Genomic DNA, 16,184 nt, shown 5'->3' with positions numbered 1-16,184 from the left:
ATATACAATTATGCAACAGTGAATTATCGTTGAATGTCAAATCATGATTCTTGATCTTGATAGCAGAGCATAACTATTGATAATATATGAGTCGCAACTCTATTTTGATATTGTGAATCACAGATTGAGACATTGTATATGATACGTGCTGCTTAAAGCCTCTCGTGCAAGTGTATACTGTCTTAACAAGTAATAAGGTAGAGAGTATTTGAAATATCAAATCTCGAAAGTGCAAAGTTAACTAAAATCCAATTTTGAACCTACAAAAACCTAACGACGAAGTAACATACAGCACAAGAGATTTCCTTTTTGCACTAAGATATGTGAGGCTACGTGGAGAATCACCAACGTTTCTTTTGGCATATTTGTTCCTCCTCGATCAAAGAGTGACGAACACGGATGAATGTTATCAATGGTAATGCAACGAGGACTACTCAACTACCTAATCATTTAAGCATGAAAGGCTATTTGATTATTTTGATAATAGATACCAAAACAATTTATCTTCGGACTAAAGGGGATGCTTTAAAAGTCTGCGAGGAGAACACCAACGTGGAGATATGTACTCTCCTGGATCGAAGAATGATGAACATGGATGATGGTGATGGCGATGGTGCTCTTCCTAGATCGAAGAATGATGAACACGACAATGATGATGATGGATTATTATTTTGTTAATAATGGATTATTATTTTGTTAATATAGACCAAAATATTGTTTTATTTTAGAATAAAGTGAATGTTTTAAAAGCTAAAAGCATCAAAATATGAAAAAGCTTAAAGTTGAAGAACCAAAAATATAATTAAGGGGGCATATATAATTAGCCGTCCAACGGAAAACAAAAATTAAATGAACTACCGGTAGAATTAAATAATATTATATATATATATATATATATATTTTTTTTTTTATAGGTATGAAATTTCCGCGCCAACTACTTCTCTCCAGCGTCGAATTCCAACCCTAACAACGACCTCAATGCATTTTCTTCTCTGTCTCATTCTCAATTCTCTTATTTTTCTCTGATCTTTCCTCCTATCGATCGGAAATGGAGGTCGACGATCGCTTTGTGGAATTGAATACCAGGACCTGTGTGGTGTTGGGCGGTCGTGGATTTCTCGGCCGATCTCTCGTTCTCCGCCTCTTGAAACTCGCTAAGTGGAATGTTCGTATCGCTGATTCTGCTGAATCGCTTGAACTCGATCCCTCTGAGCAGGATTCTCTCCTCTCTGACGCGCTTGTCGCTGGCCGGGCTTCGTATTTCCATGTCGATGTTCGCAATAAGGATCAGATCGTTGCAGGTGTTTCTTTCTCTCTCTCTTTGGTTGATTGTGAAACGTGGCGAAATGTTGCTTTGGTTGCATTTGGTTTTGAGTGGATGGAGCTAATTGAAGTGGTTTTGATTTTTTTTTTTTTTTTGAAATGCGAAGATTTTGAGATGTTTTCCCTGGCTTTGGAGCTGGTGGAATTTTAGAGGATTCGGATTGGTTTGTTGTACACATGCTTTTTTGGAGTTTGAGTTAACTTTATCTTTTTGGAAATAACGATGGATAGAATCAGAAGATGATCGGACTGTTGAGACAGTTTCCATGAACTGCTGTTGAAGTCCGAAGAATTATTTGAATTGTTAAAAGTTGTTAAGAGTCGAACGAAGCTTGCAACTCTAGGTTCTTGTTTCTTTCGTGGTGCGCATGACTTTTTCTATTGTTTTTTATTAATTTTTCAATTGTGTTTGTAAGGGATTTCGTTTTGGAATATTCTCTCTGTTGAATCATAATGTTCGATTGATAAACTTCTGTTATCTATGAATTTTGTGGAAATTCTCAACTGCATCATAATAAATAATTGAATAAATAAAATGGAATGTCTTCGATGGAGAAAAAATTTTCAGCTATCAATAGCGATGGGAGGTTTCCTGTAAAAACCTTCATCTGCTTGAAAGCTTAGAAAATTTTTTGAGAGAAGGAGAGAACTGAAAGTTCCATAGTGAATGATTAATTGTTATGTGAGTTTATTGCCATTCTTCACTGTTATTGCTTCCATCTCTGACGCCTATTTTCTATCCATAAATATGTCGATTACTTAATTAGGTACCAGCTACTTGTATGACAGAATGATTTTTTTTCCTTTTGCAGCTCTCAGTGGTTCTTCTGTTGTGTTTTATATGGACTATGAAGATTCACATTCAAATGATATTTATCTCTCATACATGTTTATAGTTCAAGGTATAGAAAGCCGTTAACCATTTGAAAGAACCCTTGTTATTCCGAACATATCCCACTTCAAAGAAAGATGTAATTGCCAGCATCTTGATTTCTCATTTAGGTGCCAAAAATGTCATTAATGCTTGTCGAGACTGCAAAGTAAGACGGCTAATATTCAACAGTTCAGCTGATGTAATTTTTGATGGTTCACGTGATATACAAAATGGAGAGGAACCATTGGCATACCCACGGAAAGTATGTTGCTATCTGAACTATTTCTCAGTCATCTATTTTGGACATCCCTAACATTCTCTTCTGCTAATCATTTCCTCATCAAGTGAGTACTATGTACAGTTTGAGGACATGTTGAGTGACCTAAAGGCTCAAGCTGAAGCACTCATCCTGTTTGCCAACGATATAGATGGACTTCTAACATGTGCACTTCGCCCAAGCAATGTTTTTGGGCCGGAAGACACACGACTAGTTCCTTTTGTGGTGAATCAGGCAAAATCTGGTTTGGCTAAGGTTTGCAAAATTATTTATGTTTTACTCCATGCTTTGTTTTAGTGCTGCATGTAAACTTCTGTAAAATCCATAAAATATTGTGGATTATTTGTGCTTTACCATTTAAATGAGCGTAAGCATAAGAACCATAGACCTAGTAGAAATTGGTGCCATAATACAATTCATTGTAGAAGGTCATATATCTAATAATTAATTGAGAATAAACAATGAATTGAGAAAAAATGGAATACAGTTAATAGAATAGCTATAGGATCTTTTTAATATTGAAGTACTTGATGAACTCGTGTTTTCTTTTCTCAAAGTAAACTTAATGCATTGAGAACGCATGCCTGTTAGTGTGATCTATACAAGATGTACATTGTCTACTCTTATTGAAGTAACAGAGTTTCTCATTTCAGTTCATTATAGGGAATGGCGAAAACCTGTCTGACTTCACATTTGTTGAGAATGTGACCCATGCCCATATCTGTGCAGAGGAAGCACTAGATTTTCGAATGGTGTCTGTGGCTGGAAAGGTATCACGTTTAAAAGATTGATACATGGCCTTTTCTAATAATTTTAGTGATAGGGTTCATAAGAAAGCATTTCCTTTTTATCATTATGTAGGCATTTTTCATCACCAATTTTAAGCCCATGAAGTTTTGGGAATTTATCTCTCTCATTTTGGGAGGCTTGGGTTACCGAAGGTACAGAATTACAGTCCATGAACTTTTAGACTTTGTTGTTCTGTCGATCCCTTTCCTAATTCTTTTATGCTTGCGTTGGCATATATTTGATGAGGATACTAAGGCTAGATAATTTTTAGTTCTCATTCTCTTTCGTTTGTAATTCTATCTTGCTATGTGTTCTGGCAGGCCATCCGTAAAACTTCCCTTTAAGATGGTTTGGAATGTTCTCTTGTTTTTGAAATGGATACATGAAAAGTTTGGATTCAGTAGATATAATCATTCCACTTGGGCTCGTTACATTCAGCTAGCCACGTGCACTAGAACCTTTAACTGTGTTGCTGCACATAAACAACTTGGGTACTCTCCTATAGTCTCCATGGAAGTAAGTTGTAATGAAAATATCTATCAGTTTCTCTTCCACTCAATATTTTTATTTAAATTGTTTTCTGGAAAATTGTCTCCTGTTTTTCTCACTTGTCTTTGTTTACTATCCTATCTTTGATTAATTTATTGATACTTAAGACAGGATACATATGATTATGCTGATTGGGATTTTTTGGTTTAGTCCTTTGGAAAAAAGGATTTGGTTGTAAATGAAGAACTTGAATTTTAAATTGTCTTGGGCGACCTTTGGGGGTTATGAGGTTTACCAACTCCCCTGTTGTATTTGGGTCTCCCTCAAGGGAGTATACCGAAGCTTTATCCTTTGTGCAATTCAGTGGTAGAGAAAGTTAAAGATGGTTCCCGTCCTCCAAAGGGGTGATAAAAATCAAAGCTCAGCAGAATACTTTAACCCAGGGAAAATTGACATCCAGGTGTTACAAAATTAAAATCCGTTTAACAAACATGGATAGTGATCATCCATGCAAAAAGCCCATATCATGTTCCTTGAAACAGACAGGCTATTATTGTTGTTTCTAGAGAATAAAGGATTAACTGGCTAAAAGCAACTCATCTTGGATTCTCAATCTTATTGACAAGAGTGCATGCCTTAGCCTCTCTTACTCTTAATATCTTATAGAAAGTTAGAATTTTCATAAAGGTAAAAGGCTTAGGAGCACGAATATAAGTACGAAACACGGATACGACATGGGACACTTTAACACGTTATATTTAAAAATCTAGGGTATAAACACGAAAATGACATGTTTATGAATAATAAGATTATTGAAAGTTTAAGAAATTAGAGCTTTTATTAGGGAGTAGGGAGAGAGGCCCCAATATCTAATGTGGCTTTCTTATTTTCTTCCTAATAAAATTTTAAAAACTTAAAATCCGGCTTCAAGCACTGAGGCGTGCTTCATAAGGGAGCAGGGTGCCTTTTGCCTGGGTGCTTTTCAAAGTGCTGCTGCTTCTGGACATGTAGTTCATGGAATTCATGCTTTTATTTTCCTCTTGAACTTTTCTGACACCCGAAAGCCACTTTCATGGTATCTTCCCAAATAAGGTGGTAACAATTGCATTATGGAGCTAGGGACTAGCTGAATTTTTGGATTTGTTAGAGAAGCTAACGTAGATGATGCAGCTACAAATCTTCTGCAACTTCTGTTTGATTGGAACAGTCGCACCTTTGTTTGAAGCACTGATAGCAGTACAGTTACAACTTTTTGTTCTCCTTTTCTTTTTCTTTACAGGAAGGCATCACACTAACCATTGAATCATTTTCACATTTGCGCAAAGAATTATCTCTTGCAAGTCTCACTGAATTTACCGAAGAATCAAAAGCCGATAAGCTGCTGGGTGGTGGAAGAGGTTCAAACTTTTTCTCATTTAATGTATTTAGCATCATTTTCTATATTAATAATGCTTAGACTACTTCAATCGTCATGAAGTTGAATTTTCTGATTTCAACTTATCGACTTTGTGTTCTTTAGATGATTGTATTTTTTGTATTTTATATGTAACTTGAATGGTTGTTGCCAATTGACAAAATAAATGCATGAACATCACCTCATTCAATTTGATCATTATGTAGTTAACTAGAACCCCCAGCGGCTCAACTGGGACTGACTGGGAGCATGCTTGATATACAATATCCTTTATATGTCATTTTAAATCCTCTACAAATAAAGGTTTAGTTTCTTGTATTGAACACTTTTGTTAATAAATTCCTGTGGGTTATTATTTTTGTTTTGGAAAATTCTCTCTTTTGTTATTTAGGCTACTACACGGATATTTGGCCTGTGAGTGGAATTCAAATCACAGATTTCATTTGTAATTGCATGTGTTATAAATTGGAAAGCCTTTTTGTAGTATTTCCTCTTTGGGAGGGAGTTTCCTCTATCCGTCCTTCAGGGTATGGTTTTAATATACTCTTACACATGTCTAACAGAGGAGAAGAGAAGAAGAAAAGGAAAAAAAGAAGAAAGCTTTCGCATATTGGGGGAAGTTGGTTGTTTTATGTAATATTTTGGGGTGCTTTGTGTGTCTGGTTTTCTCTTCTATTGATGGGTTCTTTTTTTTTTTTTCTTTTCTATTTTGCTTGTACTCGTACTCCTTTCATTTTATTGATGAGAAGTCTTGTTTCTATGCTAGAAAATACTCTATGGAGAAGAATCTCATTTACTGATGAATGTTGAAATTCATCTGTATACCATTTCAAATTTATAATTGTTCTTCCTTATTGCTGCATTATTTGGTTTACCTCCGTAACATAAGGTAAATCTGTACTTGGAGAATGACATTGGATTCTTTCTGCAGTTGCCGATATATTGTTATGGCGAGAAGAGAAGAAGTCATTCACGTGTTTTCTTGCTTCGTTTCTATTGTTTTATTGGTTTTTTCTACGTGGAGGAACTTTTATATCATCGGTAGCTCAGCTTCTGTTGTGTATCGTTGTCGTCCTTTATGGATATGGCTTCATACCAACAAACATGTAAGTATGCTCATGAAGCCGAAATGCTACTTCAGCATAGCTTCTAGAAATTACAATTCTGAATCTTTTATGACTTTATGATTACTTTCATTATCGTGGAAGTGGAAGTGAGATGTTTCACATCCAAAATTCTAGGATCCTTGATTTATTTTTCTGCAATTATTTTTTCCCATATGATTATTGTCTTCTCGTGTAAGTGCATGATCATGACGAGTCCTTTTTTTTTTTTTTTTTTTTTTGTGTTATTCATCACTATTTTAATTTTAGTTGAACTGATGCTGAGATTTTACCATCAGATATGGGTTTCCTGTCCAGAAATTATCTGCGACTATGTTTGGACCATCTGATACAGTAGTCAGAGATTCAATCATGGGCATAGCATGCTTGTGGAATAGAGGTGTACATAACGCAAGATCATTGGCCCGAGGAGAGGATTGGAATTATTTTTTTAAGGTATGACTTCGACACTCTTACTTTGTTTATATAAGGCGCTGCTGTGCTGCTGTGCTGTTTGTGAAATTTTGTATTTCATGAAGTTTTGCGTGCACTTTGTCCCAGTATTTTCTTTAAGTGCAAACCGAGAGACCCAATAGGCACGGTGACAAAGAAACCAAATCTCTTTTTGTTGTTTATGAAAGACATAATGTGTGGAAAAAAAAGAGGAAAATATAGTGTTAACTTCCAGGGTTATGTCATAAGTTGTTGAACTTTAAAAGGTCTTTAATAGGTTTAATAGGGCTTCAAGTGATTGGTCCAAATCTATTCAACATTCTTTTATATTTTATGCATAATAAAACTATTTCAATTTTTTGTTTAACAGATACATGAATTTTCAAATACTGTAAGTCTTAGAAATATCAAAATTTTGATCATATAATTAAGCACGATCGAAATTTTGAGCTTTTTACTGCTTCAAATTCATCTTAAGCTAATAGAATAGTTGGTTCTAAATGGTGCTACTTACCGTTTTGTGTTGTATATTTCACATAATTAAACGTTTCACTGATTGTACAGGCCGTAACATTTCTTTACGTCCTCAAGCTGTTTCTCTCACGATCCTTGACTTTGCTGATAGGCATGGGTATGTTACAACTAAGTTTATTCCATAACACCAGGCAGTGCTTATTCCTTCTGACTTAGTTCAATAACCAATGGTAATAACATTGTAGGACTGGTGTTTGCATTCACTGCATTCTTTGTGTATGAGCAATACGAAATCGAGATTGATGGATTTGCTAAGTTCCTTTTCATCAGCATCATGGAATTAAAGAGTGTACTTGCAAGTCATTTACCACCTCCATTGATGTCATCTCTCTGGTGTAACAAATTATCACATCAACCTAACGAAGTTGCAATGTCAAAGCGTTAGAGCAGAATCCCAGAACGTTGAAGGATTGGAAGATTGTTCGATTGGATCTCCTTCCAATCTATCCGTTAGCTTTCTCAGGTTTCTACCAGAATATATAAAGTCTTTCCCCCCAGGAGAAGCGAAATGGAGCTAATCTATCTTAATAGAAAACTCGACCCGGGTTCTTATCTTCTCACAATATTTTATACCATCTCTGTGCAATAAAACGTTGAAATGCGATGCGTAGTGTAGCAGGTGCAACCGAGATGTTGATGAATATTTGGGTTGAGTCTGGCTTTTCCCTCCTTTTCTATCAACAACATTACTTGTACTATTGGTAGCCAGCAGCTAGGGCAGTTTTTCAAACGTGGGGCTGCAATTTCATTTTCCTTGACACACCGTACAGTCTTGAAGATGATACAAATTCCCTCTCCCCTTGAATGCAACGCAATTTCTTAAGCCTTTTACTTTGTGATTTAAAGTTACTTTGGTTTCTAAATTTTAAATTTTGTTCTATTTTGGTCTCAGAACTTTTTAGGAACTTTTAAAATACTATCTATTAATTAGATCATTATTCTGTCAATATATTCTACATTGCCATCTTTATTTTTTTGAACTATTTGAAAGTTGTTTTATAGAACAGTTTGGGGCTCGGGGAATATTCCAAATGTGGAGGGAAGGTCAAAAGAAAGATGTTCACAGTAGAAAAACAGGGCACTTGAACCAAAAGAGGAAGCTCTAGGTTGGATAACTCAACCCTGATTGATGTACTCCACATGTTGAGTTAGAGACAGATCCTCAAAATTTTATCTTGTTTGCTATACTTTTCCTCGTTCTTACCGAATTAGTTTGCAATTCAATCGAGAGGTCAAAGACAGATGTAGAGTACTAGTTCCATCTCTAATGTTACACAGTACTAGTTTCTATCTCTAATGTTTGAGAAAATCTGGGTTTTTAAGACAGATATATAGTACTAGTTTCATCTCTAATATTTGAGAAAAGCAGGGTTTTTCCACATAATAACGTTAACCAAGAACTAGAGAGAAATGTCTCACTTCGTGCTCCAAAATCTTGTGGTGAACTCTAATCAAGGAATTCCAATGAGAAAAAGGTGTGAAATGAGAGATTTTTCTTTAGATATAATTATAGTATACTGAAACTATGTATTATGTGGTAAGCGGCCGTCCGTCGATCACCACTGCCAAGTATGACATAGTCGGCTGCCACCTTCTCGTTGGCGATCACCGTTGTCAAGAATGACATGGTTGCAAAGTTTCGTGGTGCTATACACCATCTCATTAGAGGCATATGCGTTCAAACCATAATTATAATTATAAGATCCAAGTTTTAGGAACCGCTTTATTTAATACGCTTTTATTATTCGGTCAAAGAGTAGGAGGATGCTCTTACACCAAAACCTTAAAAAAAAAAGAAAATTGTGGATGAAGATAACTTTAATATTTATTTGGAAAATAAAAAATTTGTGAGCTTCGTATTTTATTAAAAAAAAGCAAAGAGGACAATTATCTTTTTGTTGTGTGAGCCCACCTTTTGTTACAAAATTATTAAAACCCTTGATTTAATTTTGTTGGATTGCGTAAATTCGGACCCGATTCCCTCTCTACAGCTGTCCTTCTCTCTCATCATACCCTGCAAAAGTCATCGTTCCCCCATTTTTTTTCTTCCCCTTCCCCCATTTCTTGCGCCTCTCTCTCTATTCTCTGCCGCGTGTTTCTCTACTACTATCCCGTTTCGATTTCTGGTTGTAGTTTGGTTTTCTTGCAATCTACGCCTTGGTTGTTGTTGTGTTCTTCCTCTTCATTTCCACCACTTGATTCCTAATGCTTGCTTAAGTTGAGGGCCTTTGATTTGATTTGATTTGATTTCTTGAATACCCATTTTGGAGCTTTGGTTGAATGTGGAGAGCTGTGCTTGTTTGATGAAAAGAATTGTTTAGTTGCTTTACAAGGGTGTTTTTAGTTCATGGAGAAGGACAAACCCCAAAGCCATTCTGGTGGATTTCTTCCCCCATCGAGTCGCTACTCGAGTCTTTCACCAACTGCAAGTAGTTTCAATGGAAAATCCGAGACTGCTTCGTGTTCAATGTCGCTTCCTCCAATGGCTCCGAGTCCTAATTCTTCCGATTCGGGTCAATTTGGTCGTGGAATGTCCAGTGATTCCAATCGGTTCAGCCATGATATTAGTCGGATGCCTGATAACCCGCCGAGAAATATGGGTCATCGACGTGCCCATTCCGAGATTCTGACTCTTCCTGATGATATTTGTTTTGACAGTGACCTTGGTGTCATCGGTGGTGCTGATGGGCCTTCCTTTTCTGATGATACTGAGGAAGATTTGTTGTCCATGTACCTTGACATGGATAAATTCAATTCTTCCTCTGCTACCTCTGCAATGCAAGTTGGGGAGTCATCTTCCGCTGCTGTAGAAGCAAGATCAACTCCTACTTCAGGAATTGGAGCTACAACTTCTAAGGATGATGCTGCTGTTGGTTTGAAGGAGAGGCCAAGAGTTAGGCACCAGCACAGCCAGTCCATGGATGGCTTGTCAACCATAAAGCCTGAGATGCTTGTCTCAGGGTCTGAAGAAGTTTCTGCCGCTGATTCCAAGAAAGCTATGTCAGCTACAAAGCTTGCTGAGCTTGCGCTAATTGACCCCAAACGTGCAAAGAGGTATAAATCCTTCAACTTCGTTGGATGCTCTATCTTAGTTGCAAGAAATGCATGACGCTATGAAGTGATTTTGTCAATTTTTGACAATAAGTTTAGTGTAAGCAACTATTACCATTGTAACTTATGAACTAGTGAATAAACTCTGGGGCCTCCTCATGCTGTACATCATTGCGCTCTAATGAATGAAAATCTTAAATTTTGATAGATAGAAGCCAAATCATTTGTCTTGGTTGTGTATGTTCTTTGTTCTTGTAGTATATCTTCTGATGGAATTACTTCATTTTCCATCAAGATAAAATATTTTGTCTATCAAGACCTTTTTTGATGAATTTTGGCTCTAAGAAAGTGGAACCCAATCATTTGTGTCGAGTTCTGATGCATCATTTTACATTTAAATGGTGTTGAGTTCATTTACATGGATTGTGTTTGTGTGTTCTCTTAGAGCTTGAAGAGCCTCGAGCCTTTTTTTTTTCCATGTTTACTACCTCTTCCTCTCCATTTAAAGCCTGTTTTCTCCAACTTTTCCAAATTTGTTCATAATCCCTCTGTTGTGCATTGCATAGGATATGGGCAAATAGACAGTCAGCTGCTAGGTCAAAGGAAAGAAAGATGCGGTACATTGCTGAGCTTGAACGGAAAGTTCAGACTCTGCAAACAGAGGCAACCTCATTATCTGCTCAATTAACCCTCTTACAGGTGGTTATCACAAAATTAATCGTGTTTATCGTATTTTTGGATGTGTATTTTATGTTTTCATATGATTTTCATTCCAGCATTCTGTTTTATCTGCATTTGAGTTTATATAAAACATCTTGCTTTACGTATTGCCTCCTTATTATCAGAGAGACACAAACGGTCTTACTGCTGAGAACAGTGAGCTTAAGCTGAGGTTGCAGACAATGGAGCAGCAGGTTCACCTGCAAGATGGTAAGGACCTCTGTAATCTTTTTTTTTTTTTTTTGGTGACTGCACATTATAATTGCCTTCTCTTAGCTTTTTATGTAATCTCTCTATTTTGTAACTATCGAAGGTACTTGTTGGAAGATAATTTTATATACATTTTTTAAATACATAGAGAGTTGCGTTCCTTGGAGTCTCTGTCCTATGACATAGAGATTTATCAGTTAAGATATGGCCTATGGGTCAGGGGTTTAGTACAAGTATGACCCGAGCGAAGATTTATAGAGACATTGTAAGAGTTGATACAGAAGAGAAAAGTTGATTTAGATGAAGCGTCAGATTAGAACTTGTTAATGATTATAGGATATAATGTGTTTTGTTGAGAGAGATAAAAATTGGCAGCCTATGAGATACTTGACACAGTTTAGTGAGATGGTTGTAGGAAGTTGATCAATAGACATCTGAGGAAGGATTCCATTATGCAGGAAGATGAGAACTTTATTTGGTGACTGTGAAGTGGGAAGATAAGGTTCTTCAGATATTAGAATCTCGTTTCGAGTTTCATTTTGACCTGTATATTGGATTGCGCTCGTGCTTCTAGTGAATATTGAAATAGTTAATGACCGGGCTTCTCGTTGAGTGGACCAGCTCTCTGAAAGGAGCTGAGCTGTGGTTTTCTGGCTTTTATTGCGCTTCTCAATTAGTTTATTATCATCGGTTAAACCAGTGTATTGAGCTTCTTGCTTATTGTCACAAGCCTCATTTGCATTAAAGATATGAAACTAGTCTAGATGTTGAATTAAGGCACTTGGATGGGCTATGTAGGAGGCACAAGCACATGGCGCTTGCCTTACCTTGTCGGTCACTATCTTGAAAACATTGTGTAATGCATGTCGATATTTGGAGGATTAAGTAATTGGAAACTCGAGGGGTTTAGAAATTATGGATCATTTTGTTTATTTGTTTGCGTAGATATTATGGATCAGCTGCAATTAACCATATGCTTAAAGAAAACATTTCGCAGCTCTCTCTTGCTGAATAGATCATGCTTGATAGATAATTCTACAACCGAAATGATTTGAGAGATCCTGCCTGCATGCAATGTTACATTGCAAGAATTGGCATGTACACTGCACATTTTATATTGGTTTACACATGGTATCTGGTTCCAGTTAAGAGGTACTCTGTTGTAGAAATTGTCTTTGAGACTGATTGATCGAGGCCTGATCTCTAATTTCCGAACATCGTGCTTTTAGATTGTTATGTTTTCTCGTCAAGGTGAGAATTGCTCACCGGTTTGACATATACCCTCGACCAAGAGTTCAAAGGTCCAAATCCCTCTACCTATAAATGTTTTTGAACTCAAACAAATAGGTTGTTATATTTTCTTCATGTGAGGCTAGAAATTTGTGTGCCTCTACAAATTAAAAGCCATTACATTTGTAACTACTGCCTTTAGGAACAACATTGATATGAGATCCCACATCGGTTGGGGAGGAGAACGAAACATTCTTTATAAGGGTGTAGAAACCTCTCCCGAGCAGATGTGTTTTAAAAACCTTGAGGAGAAGTCTGAAAGAGAAAGTCCAAAGAGGACAATATTGGCTAGCAGTGGACTTGGGTCATTACAATTTACCCTAGTGTATTAGATTTTGACCACTTGACATGATAGAAGATTTCTCGAGTTAGAAGTAGAATTGGAGGGAAACCGTTCTTAATTGTGTCATGATGACGATTCAATAATTTTCTTGTGGGGCTTCATCTTTATTAGCATCTCTCTTTTGACAGCTCTAAATGAAGCATTGAAAGAGGAAATTCAACATTTGAAAATATTGACTGGCCAAGCAATCCCAAATGGTGGATCAATGTCAAATTTTGCATCCTTTGGAGCCAGCCAACCATTTTACCCAAACAATCAAGCAATGCACACTTTGTTAACTGCTCAGCAATTTCAGCAACTACAAATCCACTCGCAGCAGCAGCAGCAACAACAACAGCAACATTTTCAGTACCATCAGCTGCATCAGCTTCAGCAGCAACCAACGGGGGACATCAAAATGAAAGGACCGACTTCTTCTCCGAGTTCGAAAGACAACACATCAGATACGTCCTCTCCCTCTTGTTGAAAAAGATAGCCTGTGAACCTACTGGTTCTTAAAGCTTTTCATGGTTAGCTATCAGAAATTTAGTTGCATTTGTTATCCAAATACCACATTTCTGTCCTCCCTACTACAAAAGCATTTTGTTTTCGTTCCCTGTGTCTGTTAATTTATGTGTAATGTTCATTTGTTGTAGACAGACATGTTGTAGTTGCCGCTTTGTTGTTAGATTGTGGATATCACAGTTTCTCTTATTATTTGTAGCTTACTTTTCTTTTCAAGGTTTATTATTAACCTTTTTCTTCCTCCAGTCATATTCTTTATTTATTTTTTATTTTTTTGTAAAATAAATGTTGTTCTTAATGCATGTTTTTGGAGATACTCTCATCATCTCCTTCCGATTAAATTATAAGTTTCGTCTCTCAATTTTTTATTACGTGTCGGTTTGGTATTGTATAGAATTTTCAAGTTTGTGTCTATTTGGATTTTAAACTTGAAAACATATCTAATCGGCTTTACATCTTCAATTTTGTGTATAATATAGTTTGCTAGTCTATGAGACTATATTTAAAATATACGAACTATCTAGACACGAATTAAAAGTTCATGGTCTTATTAGACATGTTTACCGTTTAGGTTCTTATTAGACATGTTTAAAATTTAAGATATTTTAAATTAGGTAACTGGGAAAGATTAGGATGAAGATTAGGATCGCATAGGCTAAGGAGGCAGTGGTATGAGTCTCATAGGTGGCCGAGAATGAACTCGGGGTGTACCTCGAGTCATTTTTCTTCTTTTCTTGCTTGGTGACTCAGTTCTCGTTTTGTTCAAGTCATTTTGATCTGCTTTGGAATTGTTTGCTTTATTTGGCTCGTAGTTTATATGGGTTTTCAACCCATTTGTCGTAGTTCAATTTCACCTATAACACCTTTGATGTAGTTTTACCAAAATAAGAATAAAATGTGCTACATACTCCAAATTTGGTATTCACCGAAAAAGGAGCAAAATCTCATTTGTCATGAAGTCGTACTATACTAAAAAAAAAAAAAAAAAACAACAACATTCACGATGACCAAATGCCTGGCCCTATAGCTAAGTTGACAACTATTTCCTTTCTTTTCTTTTTATTCATAAAGTAAAAAACCTTGGAGAAGAAGTAATGAAATACCTTAGCACTCATCCATGTGGCTTCCCTTTCTTTTCCTTCTCCATTGTCACTACCATCAACCATGTGTCTGCACCTCAACAAGTTGCTACTCATTGTCACCAAAATCAGACTACAAGAGCAGAAACAGGATACCCATAACTGTAAATAACATATTCATTCCTTCTTTCCTTCCTTCAAATAAGAAGATAAAACTGATATCAGAGAATTCATCAATCCACAAGATGCATATTAGAAACGTATTGATAACCTTTCAAAAAAAACTAACTATATAAGAACTAACAGATACATGATACATTACACAAGCAGAGTCGTTCCGGGGGGGTGGCGGTGGGAGGGATCCGAATGAGAGCACACTCGCAGACAAAATTACACAAATGAGCTAATCCTCAACAAACTAGAAGGCAGAGAATCTACATATTAAGGAAACAAAAATGAGGCAGCTTAATTAGCTTTGTTCGCTCTATCCTTACATAACATGTGCCATTCCTGAAGGACTGCAGCTTGAAGTGCAAGGTGCTCGACCTCTTCTGCAGTTAATTTCGACAACGTTGATGGTCCCTTGCCGTTTTCCTCACTATCTTTCTTCTTCTTCTCTCCTTCACTGTCTTCTTCATCATCGTCATCGTCATCGTCGTCTGATTTTGGGGTTTTTGGTGGAGGTTGAGCTGCCTTGAGCAAAGCTATCCGCTCCATTGATATCTTCAGCCTCTCTGCAGCAGCCACCTTGACTTCCTCTTCGGGCATGTACTCGACACCTCCATCAGTTATGTCATCTAGCCATCCTTGAGGATCGGCTTCAATTTCCTTTGTAATTGATGCATCAGATGCTCGGACAACGAATTTGCAAATCATGGTCGTTGTCTCATCACCTAGATCCACGTTTCTGCTTACTTCACTAGCTCCGAATATCATCATGCCCACAAACCCCCCGTACCATGTTTTTGCAGCCAAACAAAGCTACAAGCATTCAAATAGGAAAAGTTAGTAATGGATCGACAGAACTCAATTTATTAGTTAAATTGAAGACGAATTAGCTTCAACTTCCCAGGAATATAACATTTATATCAATCATCTTTTAATGTCCGAATTGGGTTTTCCCCCCTTTTTCTTAAGGGAGCGAGAGCTTAGTGAGTAAAACATATAAAAGAGAGCACAGAACCTCACCTGAAACCCTGCCAAAGTTCGAATAATATATGAGCAAACACTATGGAAAGGCTTGGTGGACAAAGATTTCAATCCACTCAAAAAAGGAGATGCTCCATATTGCTGCGCAGCAGTAGCCTTGAAGCCAGTTCCCTCATAAGTGTAAGTGCCAGTATACTCTACAATTGCAGGTAAGCTGGGCCATAGGCGGAAAAACTCAACAGGAGATATTTTATGCGGCGAGAGAAGCTCAGTCAACGGGATCTTGTAAGGAAGACACCTCAAAATCACAGGTTCTCCTAGCTCTGGCCTTAAGCTTCTCTTTTGTCTGATAATATTAGAGTCTTCTTCCGTGTAATCACCGTCGTAATCTCCAGCCCCACCACTTCCATAGAAGGGGTAGTACAAGACTTGAACCCAGAGGGCACATCTCTCAAAATGTGAAACACCAACTGTCACACTGCACAGAACTGGATCCTGGAAACGGGGGAAGCAGAGTAGTGAGATAGCCTTTCCTTGAGGAACAAGGCAAGAGATAGCAAGTGAACAAGGTTTTTCTAATAT

The 16,184-nt window shown here is 37.0% G+C and overlaps 2 protein-coding genes and 1 long non-coding RNA gene across 3 annotated transcripts; all 3 read left to right on the top strand.

The window, feature by feature from the left end:
• The first annotated feature begins 912 nt into the window (after positions 1–912).
• Positions 913–8,134, top strand: LOC111439089 (3beta-hydroxysteroid-dehydrogenase/decarboxylase). Its single transcript, XM_023076806.1, has 12 exons — positions 913–1,301; positions 2,136–2,225; positions 2,326–2,459; positions 2,559–2,729; positions 3,128–3,244; positions 3,336–3,415; positions 3,584–3,779; positions 5,032–5,149; positions 6,098–6,272; positions 6,569–6,725; positions 7,287–7,353; positions 7,442–8,134. Exons 1-12 carry the CDS (start codon positions 1,049–1,051, stop codon positions 7,639–7,641), a joined length of 1,758 nt encoding a protein of 585 aa, XP_022932574.1. The 5' UTR covers positions 913–1,048; the 3' UTR covers positions 7,642–8,134.
• Positions 8,135–9,224: 1,090 nt separating this feature from the next.
• Positions 9,225–13,619, top strand: LOC111439092 (probable transcription factor PosF21). The gene is made up of 4 exons (XM_023076810.1): positions 9,225–10,310; positions 10,874–11,006; positions 11,153–11,237; positions 12,999–13,619. Exons 1-4 carry the CDS (start codon positions 9,604–9,606, stop codon positions 13,334–13,336), a joined length of 1,263 nt encoding a protein of 420 aa, XP_022932578.1. The 5' UTR covers positions 9,225–9,603; the 3' UTR covers positions 13,337–13,619.
• On the top strand, positions 11,245–11,655 carry LOC111439099. The gene is made up of 2 exons (XR_002709753.1): positions 11,245–11,388; positions 11,483–11,655. It is a non-coding gene; the product is annotated as an uncharacterized LOC111439099 (long non-coding RNA).
• Positions 13,620–16,184: the final 2,565 nt, after the last annotated feature.

The sequence above is a fragment of the Cucurbita moschata genome, unplaced genomic scaffold (genome assembly GCF_002738365.1).
Source record: "Cucurbita moschata cultivar Rifu unplaced genomic scaffold, Cmos_1.0 Cmo_Scf00086, whole genome shotgun sequence".
NCBI classification, from domain to species: Eukaryota; Viridiplantae; Streptophyta; class Magnoliopsida; order Cucurbitales; family Cucurbitaceae; genus Cucurbita; species Cucurbita moschata.
This window is presented reverse-complemented; position numbering and strand designations above follow the sequence as displayed.

Excerpts from the sequence above, each read along its gene's own strand:
- LOC111439089 (XM_023076806.1), top strand. The coding sequence starts at position 1,049 with ATGGAGGTCGACGATCGCTTTGTGGAATTGAATACCAGGACCTGTGTG. Across the intron at positions 6,726-7,286 it reads ATTGGAATTATTTTTTTAAG|GCCGTAACATTTCTTTACGT; the intron begins GTATGACTTCGA and ends CTGATTGTACAG. Across the intron at positions 7,354-7,441 it reads GACTTTGCTGATAGGCATGG|GACTGGTGTTTGCATTCACT; the intron begins GTATGTTACAAC and ends ATAACATTGTAG.
- LOC111439092 (XM_023076810.1), top strand. The coding sequence starts at position 9,604 with ATGGAGAAGGACAAACCCCAAAGCCATTCTGGTGGATTTCTTCCCCCA. Across the intron at positions 10,311-10,873 it reads GACCCCAAACGTGCAAAGAG|GATATGGGCAAATAGACAGT; the intron begins GTATAAATCCTT and ends TGCATTGCATAG. Across the intron at positions 11,238-12,998 it reads GCAGGTTCACCTGCAAGATG|CTCTAAATGAAGCATTGAAA; the intron begins GTAAGGACCTCT and ends CTCTTTTGACAG.